The following is a 13,352-nucleotide window of genomic DNA, read 5'->3' as shown; positions in this document are numbered from 1 at the left end:
GCAAGGCAGTCATTAGAAAAACCGAGGCTACTGAGTCTGCCGATAAGAATATGGTGATTGACAGAGTCGAAAGCCTTGGCCAGGTCGATGAAGACGGCTGCACAGTAATGTCTTTTATCGATGGCGGTTATGACATCGTTTAGTACCTTGAGCGTGGCTGAGGTGCACCCGTGACCGGCTCGGAAACCGGATTGCACAGCGGAGAAGGTACGGTGGGATTCGAGATGGTCAGTGATCTGTTTGTTGACTTGGCTTTCGAAGACCTTAGATAGGCAGGGCAGGATGGATATAGGTCTGTAACAGTTTGGGTCCAGGGTGTCTCCCCCTTTGAAGAGGGGGATGACCGCGGCAGCTTTCCAATCCTTGTGGATCTCAGATGATACGAAGGAGAGGTTGAACAGGCTGGTAATAGGGGGTGCGACAATGGCGGCGGACAGTTTCAGAAATAGGGGGTCCAGATTGTCAAGCCCAGCTGATTTGTATGGGTCCAGGTTTTCCAGCTCTTTCAGAACATCTGCTATCTGGATATGGGTAAAGGAGAAGCTGGGGAGGCTTGGGCGAGTAGGCTTGGGGGGGGGGGGGGGGGGGGGGGGGCTGTTGGCCAAGGTTGGAGTCGCCAGGAGGAAGGCATGGCCAGCCATTGAGAAATGTTTGTTGAAGTTTTCGATTATCACGGACTTATCAGTGGTGACCGTGTTACCTAGCCTCAGTGCAGTGGGCAGCTGGGAGGAGGTGCTCTTGTTTTCCATGGACTTTACAGTATCCCAGAACTTTTTGGAGTTAGAGCTACAGGATGCAAATTTCTGCTTGAAAAGGCTGGCCTTTGTTTTCCTGACTGACTGCGTGTATTGGTTCCTGACTTCCCTGAACAGTTGCATATCGCGGGGGCTCTTCGATGCTATTGCAGTTCGCCACAGGATGTTTTTGTGCTGGTCGAGGGCAGTCAGGTCTGGAGTGAACCAAGGGCTATATCTGTTCTTGGTTCTGCATTTTTTGAACGGAGCATGCTTGTCTAATATGTTGAGGAAGTAACTTTTAAAGAATGACCAGGCATCCTCAACTGACGGGATGAGGTCAATATCCTTCCAGGGTACCCGGGCCAGGTCGATTAGAAAGGCCTGCTCGCAGAAGTGTTTTAGGGAGCGTTTGACAGTGATGAGGGGTGGTCGTTTGACCGCGGACCCGTGGCGGATACAGGCAATGAGGCAGTGATCGCTGAGATCTTGATTGAAGACAGCAGAGGTGTATTTGGAGGGCAAGTTGGTCAGGATAATGTCTATTAGGGTGCCCATGTTTACAGATTTAGGGTTGTACCTGGTGGGTTCCTTGATGATTTGTGTGAGATTGAGGGCATCAAGCTTAGATTGTAGGACTGCCGGGATGTTAAGCATATCCCAGTTTAGGTCACCTAACAGAACAAACTCTGAAGCTAGATGGGGAGCGATCAATTCACAGATGGTGTCCAGGGCACAGCTGGGAGCTGAGGGGGGTCGGTAGCAGGCGGCAACAGTGAGAGACTTATTTCTGGAGAGATTAATTTTTTAAATTAGAAGTTCGAACTGTTTGGGCATAGACCTGGAAAGTATGACAGAACTTTGCAGGCTATCTCTGCAGTAGATTGCAACTCCTCCCCCTTTGGCAGTTCTATCTTGACGGAAAGTGTTATAGTTGGGTATGGAAATCTCAGAATTTTTGGTGGCCTTCCTAAGCCAGGATTCGGACACGGCAAGGACATCAGAGTTGGCAGAGTGTGCTAAAGCGGTGAGTAAGGCAAACTTAGGGAGGAGGCTTCTGATGTTGACATGCATGAGGCCAAGGCTTTTTCGATCACAGAAGTCAACAAATGAGGGTGACTGGGGACATGCAGGGCCTGGGTTTACCTCCACATCACCCGAGGAACAGAGGAGTAGTAGGATGAGGGTGCGGCTAAAGGCTATCAAAACTGGTCACCTAGAGCGTTGGGGACAAGGAATAAAAGGAGCAGATTTATGGGCGTGGTAGAATAGATTCTGGGCATAATGTGCAGACCAGGGTATGGTGGGGCACGGGTACAGCGGAGGCAAGCCCAGGCACTGGGTGATGATAAGAGAGGTTGTATCTCTGGACATGCTGGTCTCAATGGGTGAGGTCACCGCATGTGTGGGGGGTGGGACAAAGCAGGTATCAGAGGTACGGAGAGTGGAACTACGGGGTCCATTGCAAACCAAAACAATGATAACTAGCCTGAACAACAGTATGCAAGGCATATTGATATTTGAGAGAGACATACAATAAGGCATAAAGTGATTGCAGGTCTTGATTGGGAGAGCTAGCTAAAACAACAGGTGAGATAACAGCAGCTAGTCAGCTAACACAGCAACAGCAGGTAAAAATGGCGACGACTAGGCAGAGAGGGTCGGATTAACTACACACAGATCCTGAGTTAAAGCACAGAGCCGACAGATAAAACACAAATAAACAGAATGGAGTACCGTGAATTAATGGACAGTCAAGCAGGCATCAGCTATGTAGCCAAGTGATCATAGTGTCCACGGGGCAGCCGTAGATGGAGCAGGGAGGCCTCCACTAAGCTAGCACGCGGCGTATAAAGTTAGTAGCCCGGGGGGTGGTCTGCTCAGACGGAGGGGGTCTGCTCACGGAGGCCGGTTGAGGGGACAGCGGATGGGGTATTCGTCTGCAGACCAGACGTGGTCGTGTTGACAGAGAATCCAAGCCCGATGGCGAAAGAGAGGTTGTGAATTGTAGAATTGTGTTTGCTAACTGGTGCTAGCTTCGTGGCAGTGGCGCTAGCTGCGCTAGCTGCAAGCTAGCTGTGAGGATCAGAAGTAGTGGCTCAGGGATTACGGCAGGAATCGGGCGTTGTTGTCGAGACAGTCCGATGCTGGTAAATTGGTGAGTGATATCCAGGCTAATAACAGGGCTGGTGTCTTTTCAGAAGGTGAAAGCTGCTAGCAGCGGCAAAAAAATGGATAAATTAGCTTGTAGCTGATTCGCTGGTTAGCTACTGGGGGTTCTTGAAAGTGTTCCGAAGTTAAAAAATAATAGCGATTCCGTATCACATTGGGTGAGGTAGGTTACCGGAAGGTATAATCGAATTAAAAATCGAAAAGAGAGAAAAAAAAATGTTAAAATATATACAAGAAATACAAATGTACACGAGAGGACTAAAGAAACACGTCTACACTGCTACGCCATCTTGGATTCATTCATGTGACAAGGATTGAAAAGGATTTGCCAGTAGATTGTCGACTTGATTCATGCCTGTTAGCTAAGTTTTTGAAAGTATGATGTTGACATGATTAGTTCAATCAAGGCTACTGTAGATATAATGTGGTTTGATGTAATTTTATATGTGGCCAATGATCTTGAGCCTTCTAGGATGGCACTTCTAATGCAACGCTATGGCATTACCCAAGGGGCTTGAATTTGAGCTCTACCTTTTAGAGTTTGAGGTGACGTAGTGTCCCCATGAATGACAGAACACTGTGCCAATCACAGCGTAACTAGAGAACATTACCAACCCATTCGCTCCGTATTTTCTGCTTGCTGCCCCGGAGCCTTACTCAAGAAAGCAAAAAAGAGACAGTATTAAAATAAAACTATGCGTTCAATATTATTCCTGTCTTCCCGTTGTCATTGTCGGAGTGGACACATTGTTTGCAGAGTGCACAACTATGTTAAACTTGGTAACACAAGTGGTCTTATTTCATTCCATTTATGAATTTTGACAATTTAGTCATCTTTTGTTTGGAGCGCTCCTGTCAATGTTGTGTAAGGTGGCGCACGCACAGAAGTAGGCCTATAGGCTACCTGGCCTGCGTGTAAATGTAGGCATATAGTTGTGCCCATTTGGGGATCTGATAGTTTTCACTTTTGGTTTAACGCACCACCACTGTGAAGCTTCTCAAAGTAATGTCTTCACCTCAAACAGCAAGCAAACAGTCTGTTTTTACGTCCGTTGAATAGTTCTATGTATTTGAAAAATCTTTCCAGCTTTCTCCCTTTCGATAACCACTCAACGTGAAAAGGAAAAATGTAATTCTCTGATCAAATGGAAACGTCATGAAATAGGCCTACCTGATTTACATCTTATCAGTGCTTGACTTGGACTGGAATAGGTTCCGGTACTCATTTTGGCTACTGGCACTGTTTTTTATATTTAGTTGCAAGAGCTCCATAATACTTTTGAGCTAATATTCTATAAGAGGAACAGGAGCTCAATTAGTAGAACATTTGAGGTGCTGGTACTCCGCTCCGGTGCGCTCCTGCCCAAGTCAAGCACTGCTTCTTATTACATGTGCAAATAGCCTACATGGCCGGAGCTCACTAGCGTGGAAACTCGGAAGGCCCAGAATATTTTATACAATGTTGCAAGTTCGCTAGCTTAAGCTTTGGCTGACCCAAGTTAATAGTTGATACAATGTTTCAAGTTCATTGCAGACAGGCCATGTGTAGTGTTAGGTTCTTATTTTTTAGAGTAAATAACTCATGGACACTAGAGAAGCTTAACCAAGTTTAATTCTTCCCAAAGGGTCTTTACAGCTGTAATTCAGACAGACTCCTTTGCCTAATCCACAGATGTCCATCTGCCTCCCCTAAAGCAATCAATTGATCTCCTCCCATCCACCCAGCACATTCCACAGCCACTCTGTCTTTCTACAGATCTCACTCCTTATATTCTATGCTACTGATCTATCATTTATTTAATATCTCAATGTTCAAAGTTTAGCTGACTGTTGATTCCAACAGTAGCCAATGTGATTTATAGGATATTTATTTTTATCAGGATATTTTCTACCTGCAGGCTGCAATTGTTTTTTTTACGTAGTTGGCAATATAATTAACTTTTTAGGTTTGTATAATTTATTTGGATAGAATTTTTATTAATCACATGACAATGATTTTGAGATATGAAGATGTTATTATAAATTAAACTTGAATGAAAATGTGCATATGTAAACCATAACTGGCATGCAGATCGGTAAAATGGTAATATAAATTAGGATTCCGCATGAGAAAGGTTGCCGACTCCTTGTGTAGCTGATTACCGACAACATCAGGAGAGTGACGGCAGAGTCTGCGAAAGCCTGCGGGGGGATAGTAGTTGGGTCAGGTTACGTTTATTTATTTGTTCTGGTTATCTAGATCTCTGGCAACCTCATGAGCCATTTGTCTTATTTCATCATACCGTGAGCTTTACGCATCAGACGAGCTCAATGCATATAGTTGATTTGATAAAAACGCATAGTGTGTCTATATATGGAAAAATGCATGTTTTAAAAATGTATACCAATTCATTGTTCGAAGGAACAGAAGACTTTCGGTCGACCCATGTTGTCTGGGACAGCCCTAGCGTGTGCACACAGTGATGTGTCTGGCCCATGTTGTCTGGGACAGCCCTAGCGTGTGCACACAGTGATGTGTCTGGCCCATGTTGTCTGGGACAGCCCTAGCGTGTGCACACAGTGATGTGTCTGGCCCATGTTGTCTGGGACAGCCCTAGCGTGTGCACACAGTGATGTGTCTGGCCCATGTTGTCTGGGACAGCCCTAGCGTGTGCACACAGTGATGAGTCTGGCCCATGTTGTCTTGGAGCCATGGGGTGATCTCATCTCTCTGCAACAAACACGGCACGTTGGATTTTCTGCCGTTGTCTATTACTGTGTAACTGTTGCTGTGGGCTCCATCCCTCCCGGTAGATTCTATTCATACTATGGTAATAACTTTTATCAGAAAGGGCGCACTGTTTGGTAGACAATCAAGCGCAAGCATAGTTGTAACTTCATTAGGTTACTTTTCAATATTGTGATACATCTATATATCAAAATGCTAATTTGTACCGTAAAACATTCTAAGGATAAGTGTCATTGTATTCATATCTAATTGAGTGATTTTTAAAGAATGTTAAATGTGAGTGCTACAAATACGCAGCTGCACCAAGGGTGGGAGCAGGCAGCACGCCATGGAGCAGATCATCTCTCCCAGCCTCTCCGGCTCACCACACGGGAGCTGGGGCTCCTGCACCGCAGGTGGACATGTTTTTAATTGTGTTGGGAGGCTGTTCGGCTGTGATTGTTCTGATTTGTGTGTGTGAGTCCTCCCTGCAGTGCATCTCACACAATGAGAATAGGGTTAACCTCTTACATCTACCCCCCCCCCCCCTTCCTTCTTTCAATTTCCGCCTGAAGACATACCCAAATCTAACTGCCTCTAGCTCAGGCCCAGAAGCAAGGATATGCATATTATTGGTACCATTTGAAAGAAAACACTCTGAAGTTTGTGTAAATGTGAATTGAATGTAGGAGAATATAACACAATAGATCTGGTTTAGAGAATACAATGAAAAAAACATGTTTTTTATTTTTATTGTATTATCTTTAAAATGAACAAGATAAAACAAACATTCAGATATGAATATGGGGAACATTTCAGTGAAAAACATGAGGGCAACAGTACTTGTGCAAAGTTTCAGAATGATAACTTCCAAAATGAGTGTGCTACATGACATTTATCATGAAGTCACCCAGGTGTCCCACACAAGTAGCCCAAATGTACCCAAGTGGCCAAATTGGTGAAGGTATACATTTTGAAACAAATAACTATATACAAAATACCATTATAGTATTCTAACCCCCACCCCCCCCACAAAGGCGGAGGTAGCAGTCCTGCTGCTGGGTTGTTGCCCTCCTACGGCCTCCTCCACGTCTCCTAATGTACTGGCCTGTCTCCTGGTAGCGCCTCCATGCTCTGGACACTACGCTGACAGACACAGCAAACCTTTTTGCCACAGCTCGCATTGATGTGCCATCCTGGATGAACTGCACTACCTGAGCCACTTGTGTGGGTTGTAGACTCCGTCTCATGCTACCACTAGAGTGAGAGCACCGCCAGCATTCAAAAGTGACCAAAACAACAGCCAGGAAGCATAGGGGGTGTCTTGCTAATTACCTATAATTTCCACCTTTTGTCTATTCCATTTGCACAACAGCATGTGAAATTTATTGTCAATCAGTGTTGCTTCCTAAGTGGACAGTTTGATTTCACAGAAGTGTGATTGACTTGGAGTTACATTGTGTTGTTTAAGTGTTCCCTTTATTTTTTTGAGCAGTGTGTATGTATGTATATATATATATATAACAGCTGAAGATGCGCGTTACCGAAATAGTGCTGTGCGTAACAAGCTTGCCTCCTTCCAGTATGAATCTTCAATGGCGAAAGCCCGTCTTTACGCCGGAGTTTACTACATGGGTTGGTCTTCCAACACAGAACCATTACATATTGCCGTTTACCTCTGCTCATTGGCTATCTACCCAGCTAGATTTCAAGACGATCAGTGGTCATTGGGTTAAAATACAGTCAATCAACGAAACAGCGGTCATATAATTGGTGCACAATGAGGTCGTTACCTGTTGTCTTCCAATCAGTTTCTTTCGGTCAATACGTCTTGCAAAATGACCCATCAAGTTTGGTTATGTTACAAACAGTTGATTGCAATGAAACCAAACATGACTGGATAAAGTCACGTTTAGTCTGTGTATTTACGTTGAATGTTTCGTCAAAAATTGAATGACACGGAATTCACGACACCAGCGGTTCACAAAATGTTTCGTGTTAGGCTATAAAAATTATTTAACTGAACAAAAGACCAATCATTGTGTAACAATGAGCCTTGGGATTGCAAACAGAGGAAAATCATCAAAGGTGAACTATTTATTTTATTGCAATCTGTGATTTTGTTACGCCTGTGCTGGTTGAAATAGTATTTTGGTATGGGGCTCTGTCCTCAGATCATCGCATCGTATTCTTTCGCAGTAAATCCTTTTTGAATCTGACAACGCAGTTGGATTAGCAAGATTCTAGGCTTTTGAACCATGTGAGACACTTGTATTTTCAGGAATGTTTAATAGGACTATTTATGTGGCGCTCACCGTATGTTGTCGAATTTAATCCCGCTACCGGGATCGGTAGCACAGACGTTAACAGGGCTTTAATCCCAGTGCTGGAAGGCACATGGAGGCACAGCGATGGGGTCTTGGAGGATAAGAGTCTGACCCTTGTGGAGCTAAACGTGTAGTTTCTAGGTGTCACTCTGTCACTAGTTTTTGTTGCCTTATGTAAGGAAGCATGTTTTATTTCACACACATCCACTGTTTGCTGTTGGTAGCGTCTTCTGTCTTGTCTGGTTTTGTTGAATTTATTTTTATTTTGAATCCCTGCCACGACCCCACAGGAGGCCTTTTGCCTCTTGCCAGGCCATCATTGTAAATAAGAATTTGTTCATAATTGACTTACCTGGTCAAATAACACTTTCAGTTTTTACTGTTGTTTAGGCTGTATTTTCAGTTTGCCATTTTTATACCAATAATGATATCAGCACAGCATGGTAATACCAAGCTTGAATAATTCAGTGATTGTGTTTTTGGAAGCGAACACTGTCACCCATCAAGGGCAGGATCTTCTGATTGAAAGGCTAGCTTTTCTCTTTGGTCTGTTCTGACATTGCACAGAACCTAGCCTAAGACGGATTGAAACGACCCCTATTTGTGCGTCATTTACATCAAACCTTTTCATTTGGAACGTTACGTTTGAACCAAAATTAACTTAAATCAAGAGTTTTCAAATCAACTGTCTTTGAATCTTAATTGGACCATGAAATTGGAGGTTGTTAAAGGATATCAGTTAAACATCCACACCGCTGCAGTCGAGACTACTGCTGACCAATTGGGTTTGAACACCTCCCTCTGCAACTGGATCCTGGACTTCCTGACAGACCCCAGGTGGTAAGGGTGGGCGAAATCACCTCCACCCCACACGACTAACACCATCGTTGATTTTCCAGACAACATGGCGGTGCTGGGCCTGCTCGGCAACGAGACAGCCAACAGGGAGGTTAGCGCCCCGACAGAGTGGTACTAGGGAAACAGCATCTCCCTCAACGTCAGCAAAACCAAGGAGCTGATCGAGGTCTTTAGGAAACTGGGAGGGGAGAGGGCTATTGATGTGTGTTTACTTTATAATGTGAATAGTCATACTTGACATGGCACATTTACCTCTTCTGTATATCCTATTGTGAACACATCAGGCTATTGCTAGGCATACTATCTCTTCTATTGCTAGGCATACTATCTCTTCTATTGCTAGGCATACTACCTCTTCTATTGCTAGGCATACTACCTCTTTTATTACTAGGCATACTACCTCTTCTATTACCAGGCATACTACCTCTTCTATTACCAGGCATACTACCTCTTCTATTACCAGGCATACTACCTCTTCTATTGCTAGGCATACTACCTCTTCTATTACTAGGCATACTACCTCTTCTATTACCAGGCATACTACCTCTTCTATTACCAGGCATACCACCTCTTCTATTACCAGGCATACCACCTCTTCTATTACCAGGCATACTACCTCTTCTATTACCAGGCATACCACCTCTTCTATTACCAGGCATACCACCTCTTCTATTACCAGGCATACCACCTCTTCTATTACCAGGCATACCACCTCTTCTATTACCAGGCATACCACCTCTTCTATTACCAGGCATACCACCTCTTCTATTACCAGGCATACCACCTCTTCTATTACCAGGCATTTTTTTGTTGACTTTACTCTTTTTATTGCTGTAGATTTTTCTACTGTGTTGAGGGAGCTAGCACACACACATTTTGCTGCATTTTTTATACCTGCTGTAGACTGTACGTGACAAGTCAAATTTGAGTGAATTGACAAATGTGAAACTTGGAAAAGGTTAAGTTTTTTGTCAAAGGATATGTGTTGCCGCATTTGTAAATGTACATGTTTTATATAGACGGGGTTACTTTCTTCCTGACTCATGTCTTAACAGCTCTATCTGCATACCCGTAATTCCTCTCTCCCAATTCCTCAGGTATTCCGAAGTGGCGAGGGCATGGGCATCCGTCTGGACAGTGCCTCTGCATTCCAGGGAGCCATCATCTCCCCCCACTACGACTCCCTTTTGGTTAAAGTCATTGCCAGCGGGAAGGACCTGCCTGCCGCCGCCGCCAAGATGAACAGGGCGCTGGCGGAGTTCCGTGTCCGCGGGGTCAAGGTAGGGTCATTAATTATGGCACATTGTCACATTTATTATGTGACCACATTAAGCTTTTTAATCTCCCGCTGTACAACTCAAGTGACTAATTTAATCCAGTCAGCAAGAATTTTTTGAACTTATCAAATCACCTTTTTTCAAAAGTGCTTGGAAGTGCAGCTTCTGAAAGCAACCCGTTTTATCCGCACCTAAAACTGTCTGCATGTGTCATTACTGTGTAATGGTCAGATGTTTTTAGCACAAGATCCTTACTACGGGTAAAGCGGCATAGTGAAAAGTGCTGAAAGTGACAACTCTGGAGAAGAGAAGTGGAAAGCAGGAGCTCCATGAAAAGGATGTCAGAAGGCTAAGTGGGCAGAGAGAAGGGCGCTGTGTAGAGGCCCTTAAGGCCAGACAGGGCATCAATGCATTTATGATTCATCTGATCCTGATCATCAAAGACATTTGTAAATGATAAACATTGTAGAGAGCTGAATTTTTTTTTCTCCCCTCAAAGCCCAAATTTTCTTTCTTGCAAGTAGTGCATCTTTTAAATGGCACCGTTTTTAATTGGTAAATTATTTAGTGGTAATAGGAAGTAAAAGCTAAATATACAACGGACTGGATGGCTTGTCTACACATGAGACTGACAGGATAAAAGACTAGCAGATAGGGGAAAATGCAGGTAGGTTTCTATTTTGTATCGAAGAGGGCTTTGGTTTGGAATTGTAAAGTAGAGAATCAGAGTTCCAATACTAGTGTCAATAGCATATGTTCACATGAAAGCACAGTATGAATGGCTGTATGTATGTGTTTTTGTTGGATTTAACGGAGGGAATTCTTGTTCTGCCAGCCCTAGTTTTCCATGGCTATGAATGAAACCTTTGATTGGTGTGTGTGAGAGAGCGAGGGTTAGGGGCAGCAGCTGCAACATGGCCAGCTGCGCTTTTGAAGGACATGCAGCAGGGGAACGCTCCAACATCTTAACTGTCTAACCCCACACACACACACTTACCTTTTCCTGCATCAGCTTCTGAAAACCACCGCCAACATGATTCTTTTCTCTTGATTGTCCTTTTTCTTGTTCCTTTCCGCTTGTCTAGTGTCCCATCCTTGAATTTGTTTCCTTATTCTCCTCTTCTTGTTGACCTGATACAGTGTGACAGACTGAGACGACTGCCCTGTGTAGTTGGGATATTTCATTTATCTTATATCCCTCTCCCCTCTCACCCACTCCCTTCCCCTCTCGTTCCCCAAGTTAATGCTCTCTTCAGCCCCGGAGGTATTTTGTTGGCATGATTATTTGCAGTGCTCCAAAATATCAGACATTAAAGCTGCTCCAGATCATCCTCTCTGCTCCACAAGAGCACTAACTAACTAGCGAATTGTCACATGTTTTTTAATGACTCATTATCACTTCAGGATGGCTGAAGGGGTTTTCAAACCATGTTGGTCGCACAATTGCCTCCCTCCATTTCCTTGCATGTTTGATTAATTTCCCTCACTGCATATACTAAACTCATTTTCCCCCTCTATCATGCATCCATCCTTTCCCATGTCTAAATCTCATTCGCTCTCACGCTGTTCCTCCCAGCAGGGGAAGGCCACTCGAACCCCAGTTGGCCACAGCAGTGCCTCCCTTTTATTTTTTTTTTACTACCCAGCTTCAAATGGCTAGTTTATTTGGCACTGACGCCACCAGAGCTGTAATTACCTGTTCAAGTAAGAGTACAGCCAAGTGATTTCCCCCAGCAGCACCATTAGGTGTTAGAGAAGCAGAGGAAGTGCTGCTAGCATCTGCCCAGATTTACACAACATATTGGCTGAAAAAAGTCAAATGTGATACCATCCTAGCCATAGGCAGTGCTGGTTTGAAAATCTGAGCCGACAAGGTGAAGAAATCTGTTGATTTGCCCTTGAGCAAGGCAGTTAACCCTAATTTGCTACAGTGGTGCCGTACCACTGGCTGACCCTGTAAAACAACACATTTCTCTGCACCTATCGTACTACTGTGGCTGACCCTGTAAAACAACACATTTCTCTGCACCTATCGTACTACTGTGGCTGACCCTGGAAAACAACACATTTCTCTGCACCTATCGTACTACTGTGGCTGACCCTGGAAAACAACACATTTCTCTGCACCTATCGTACTACTGTGGCTGACCCTGTAAAACAACACATTTCTCTGCACCTATCGTACTACTGTGGCTGACCCTGGAAAACAACACGTTTCTCTGCACCATTGCGGCTGTGTGTGACATGCTTTTCCAATTCCCTCGTGATTTAATGGTGTGAAAAAGCAACACCCATAAACATGTTGAAATCCTTTTTAAAGGTAATCCCACAGTCATTTATGGGCGTAGCAACAGACTCGGAGCCTCCCAAATTCAACGTCAACAAGATTTGTTATTTCAGATCTCATGTTACCCACTGTGCTGTTGTGCTAATATCTTTGCAGTGTACTGTAGTGGTGCATGCAGAAACACCTTGGAAAGACTAACCAACATTACCAGCCCAATATCCATTACATGTAGCTGTCACTCTGCAGTTGGACTATGAATTGGCTTTTAATTGTGTTTTTTTGACCCCTCGCTCACCCGCAGATAGAAATTGTACCTTAAGTGGTCTGGGAAATTACTCCTTTGGGTATTATGCAATGATTCCTGTGCCCACCATCAGTTATCTTTAGCATGTCCCTTTCTCTTACCACCTCCTCCCACAGTTATGCATTTACAGTACACATGAACATGAGAGCAAAGACAAGGGTCTTAATATATTGAAATGGGAGCAATAGGTTGTTGCCAGCTTATGTAACTACTATCTTCCTTTACAAGTAGAAACGGAGATGTAGTGCTCCATATGAAACAGCAACACATTCACTGCCACTGTGTAGCGCAAAAAAAATGGACTTTGAAGCCCTAATTTGCACTGAATGGTTCCCAGAGGTGTGACTGGCTTTAGAGGGAGATATGGCGAACTGAAGCAGGGTGTGGGGAGATATGGAGAGGAGTTGTGTGAAATGGAGATGAGTGGGAGGCTGCTTAAAGAGAAGAGGAAGATGTGCAGGCAGGCTGGATGCACATTGTTCCCTTTATTTCACATCTCGCTCAGATGAACACATCTGATTTATTATTATGCATGGATACTTTTCAGTCATTACAATTTGAAAGCTTTGCTGCACTCTGCTTCGAAGTGGGATAGTGAATTAGGGATGTGCATTAAGGATCTAAGGATTTCACAGCTGTGATACTCACTGTCATTATATCCCCCTCTGCTTTGCTCCCCTCCACCA

The 13,352-nt window shown here is 44.2% G+C and overlaps 1 protein-coding gene across 2 annotated transcripts in view; it reads left to right on the top strand.

Annotated features, from left to right (window-relative positions):
• The window catches only part of LOC129863965 (pyruvate carboxylase, mitochondrial-like), a 115,353-nt gene that overhangs the window by 59,831 nt on the left and 42,170 nt on the right, over positions 1–13,352 (top strand). For both annotated transcript variants that reach the window (XM_055936451.1, XM_055936453.1), the window contains exon 10: positions 9,896–10,078. In XM_055936451.1, coding sequence (XP_055792426.1) covers positions 9,896–10,078 — 183 coding nt within the window. The remainder of the gene's footprint in view (positions 1–9,895; positions 10,079–13,352) is intronic.

The sequence above is a fragment of the Salvelinus fontinalis genome, chromosome 10, assembly GCF_029448725.1.
Source record: "Salvelinus fontinalis isolate EN_2023a chromosome 10, ASM2944872v1, whole genome shotgun sequence".
NCBI classification, from domain to species: Eukaryota; Metazoa; Chordata; class Actinopteri; order Salmoniformes; family Salmonidae; genus Salvelinus; species Salvelinus fontinalis.
The sequence above is the reverse complement of the archived record's forward strand: the minus strand, read 5'-3'. Positions and strand labels throughout refer to the sequence as shown.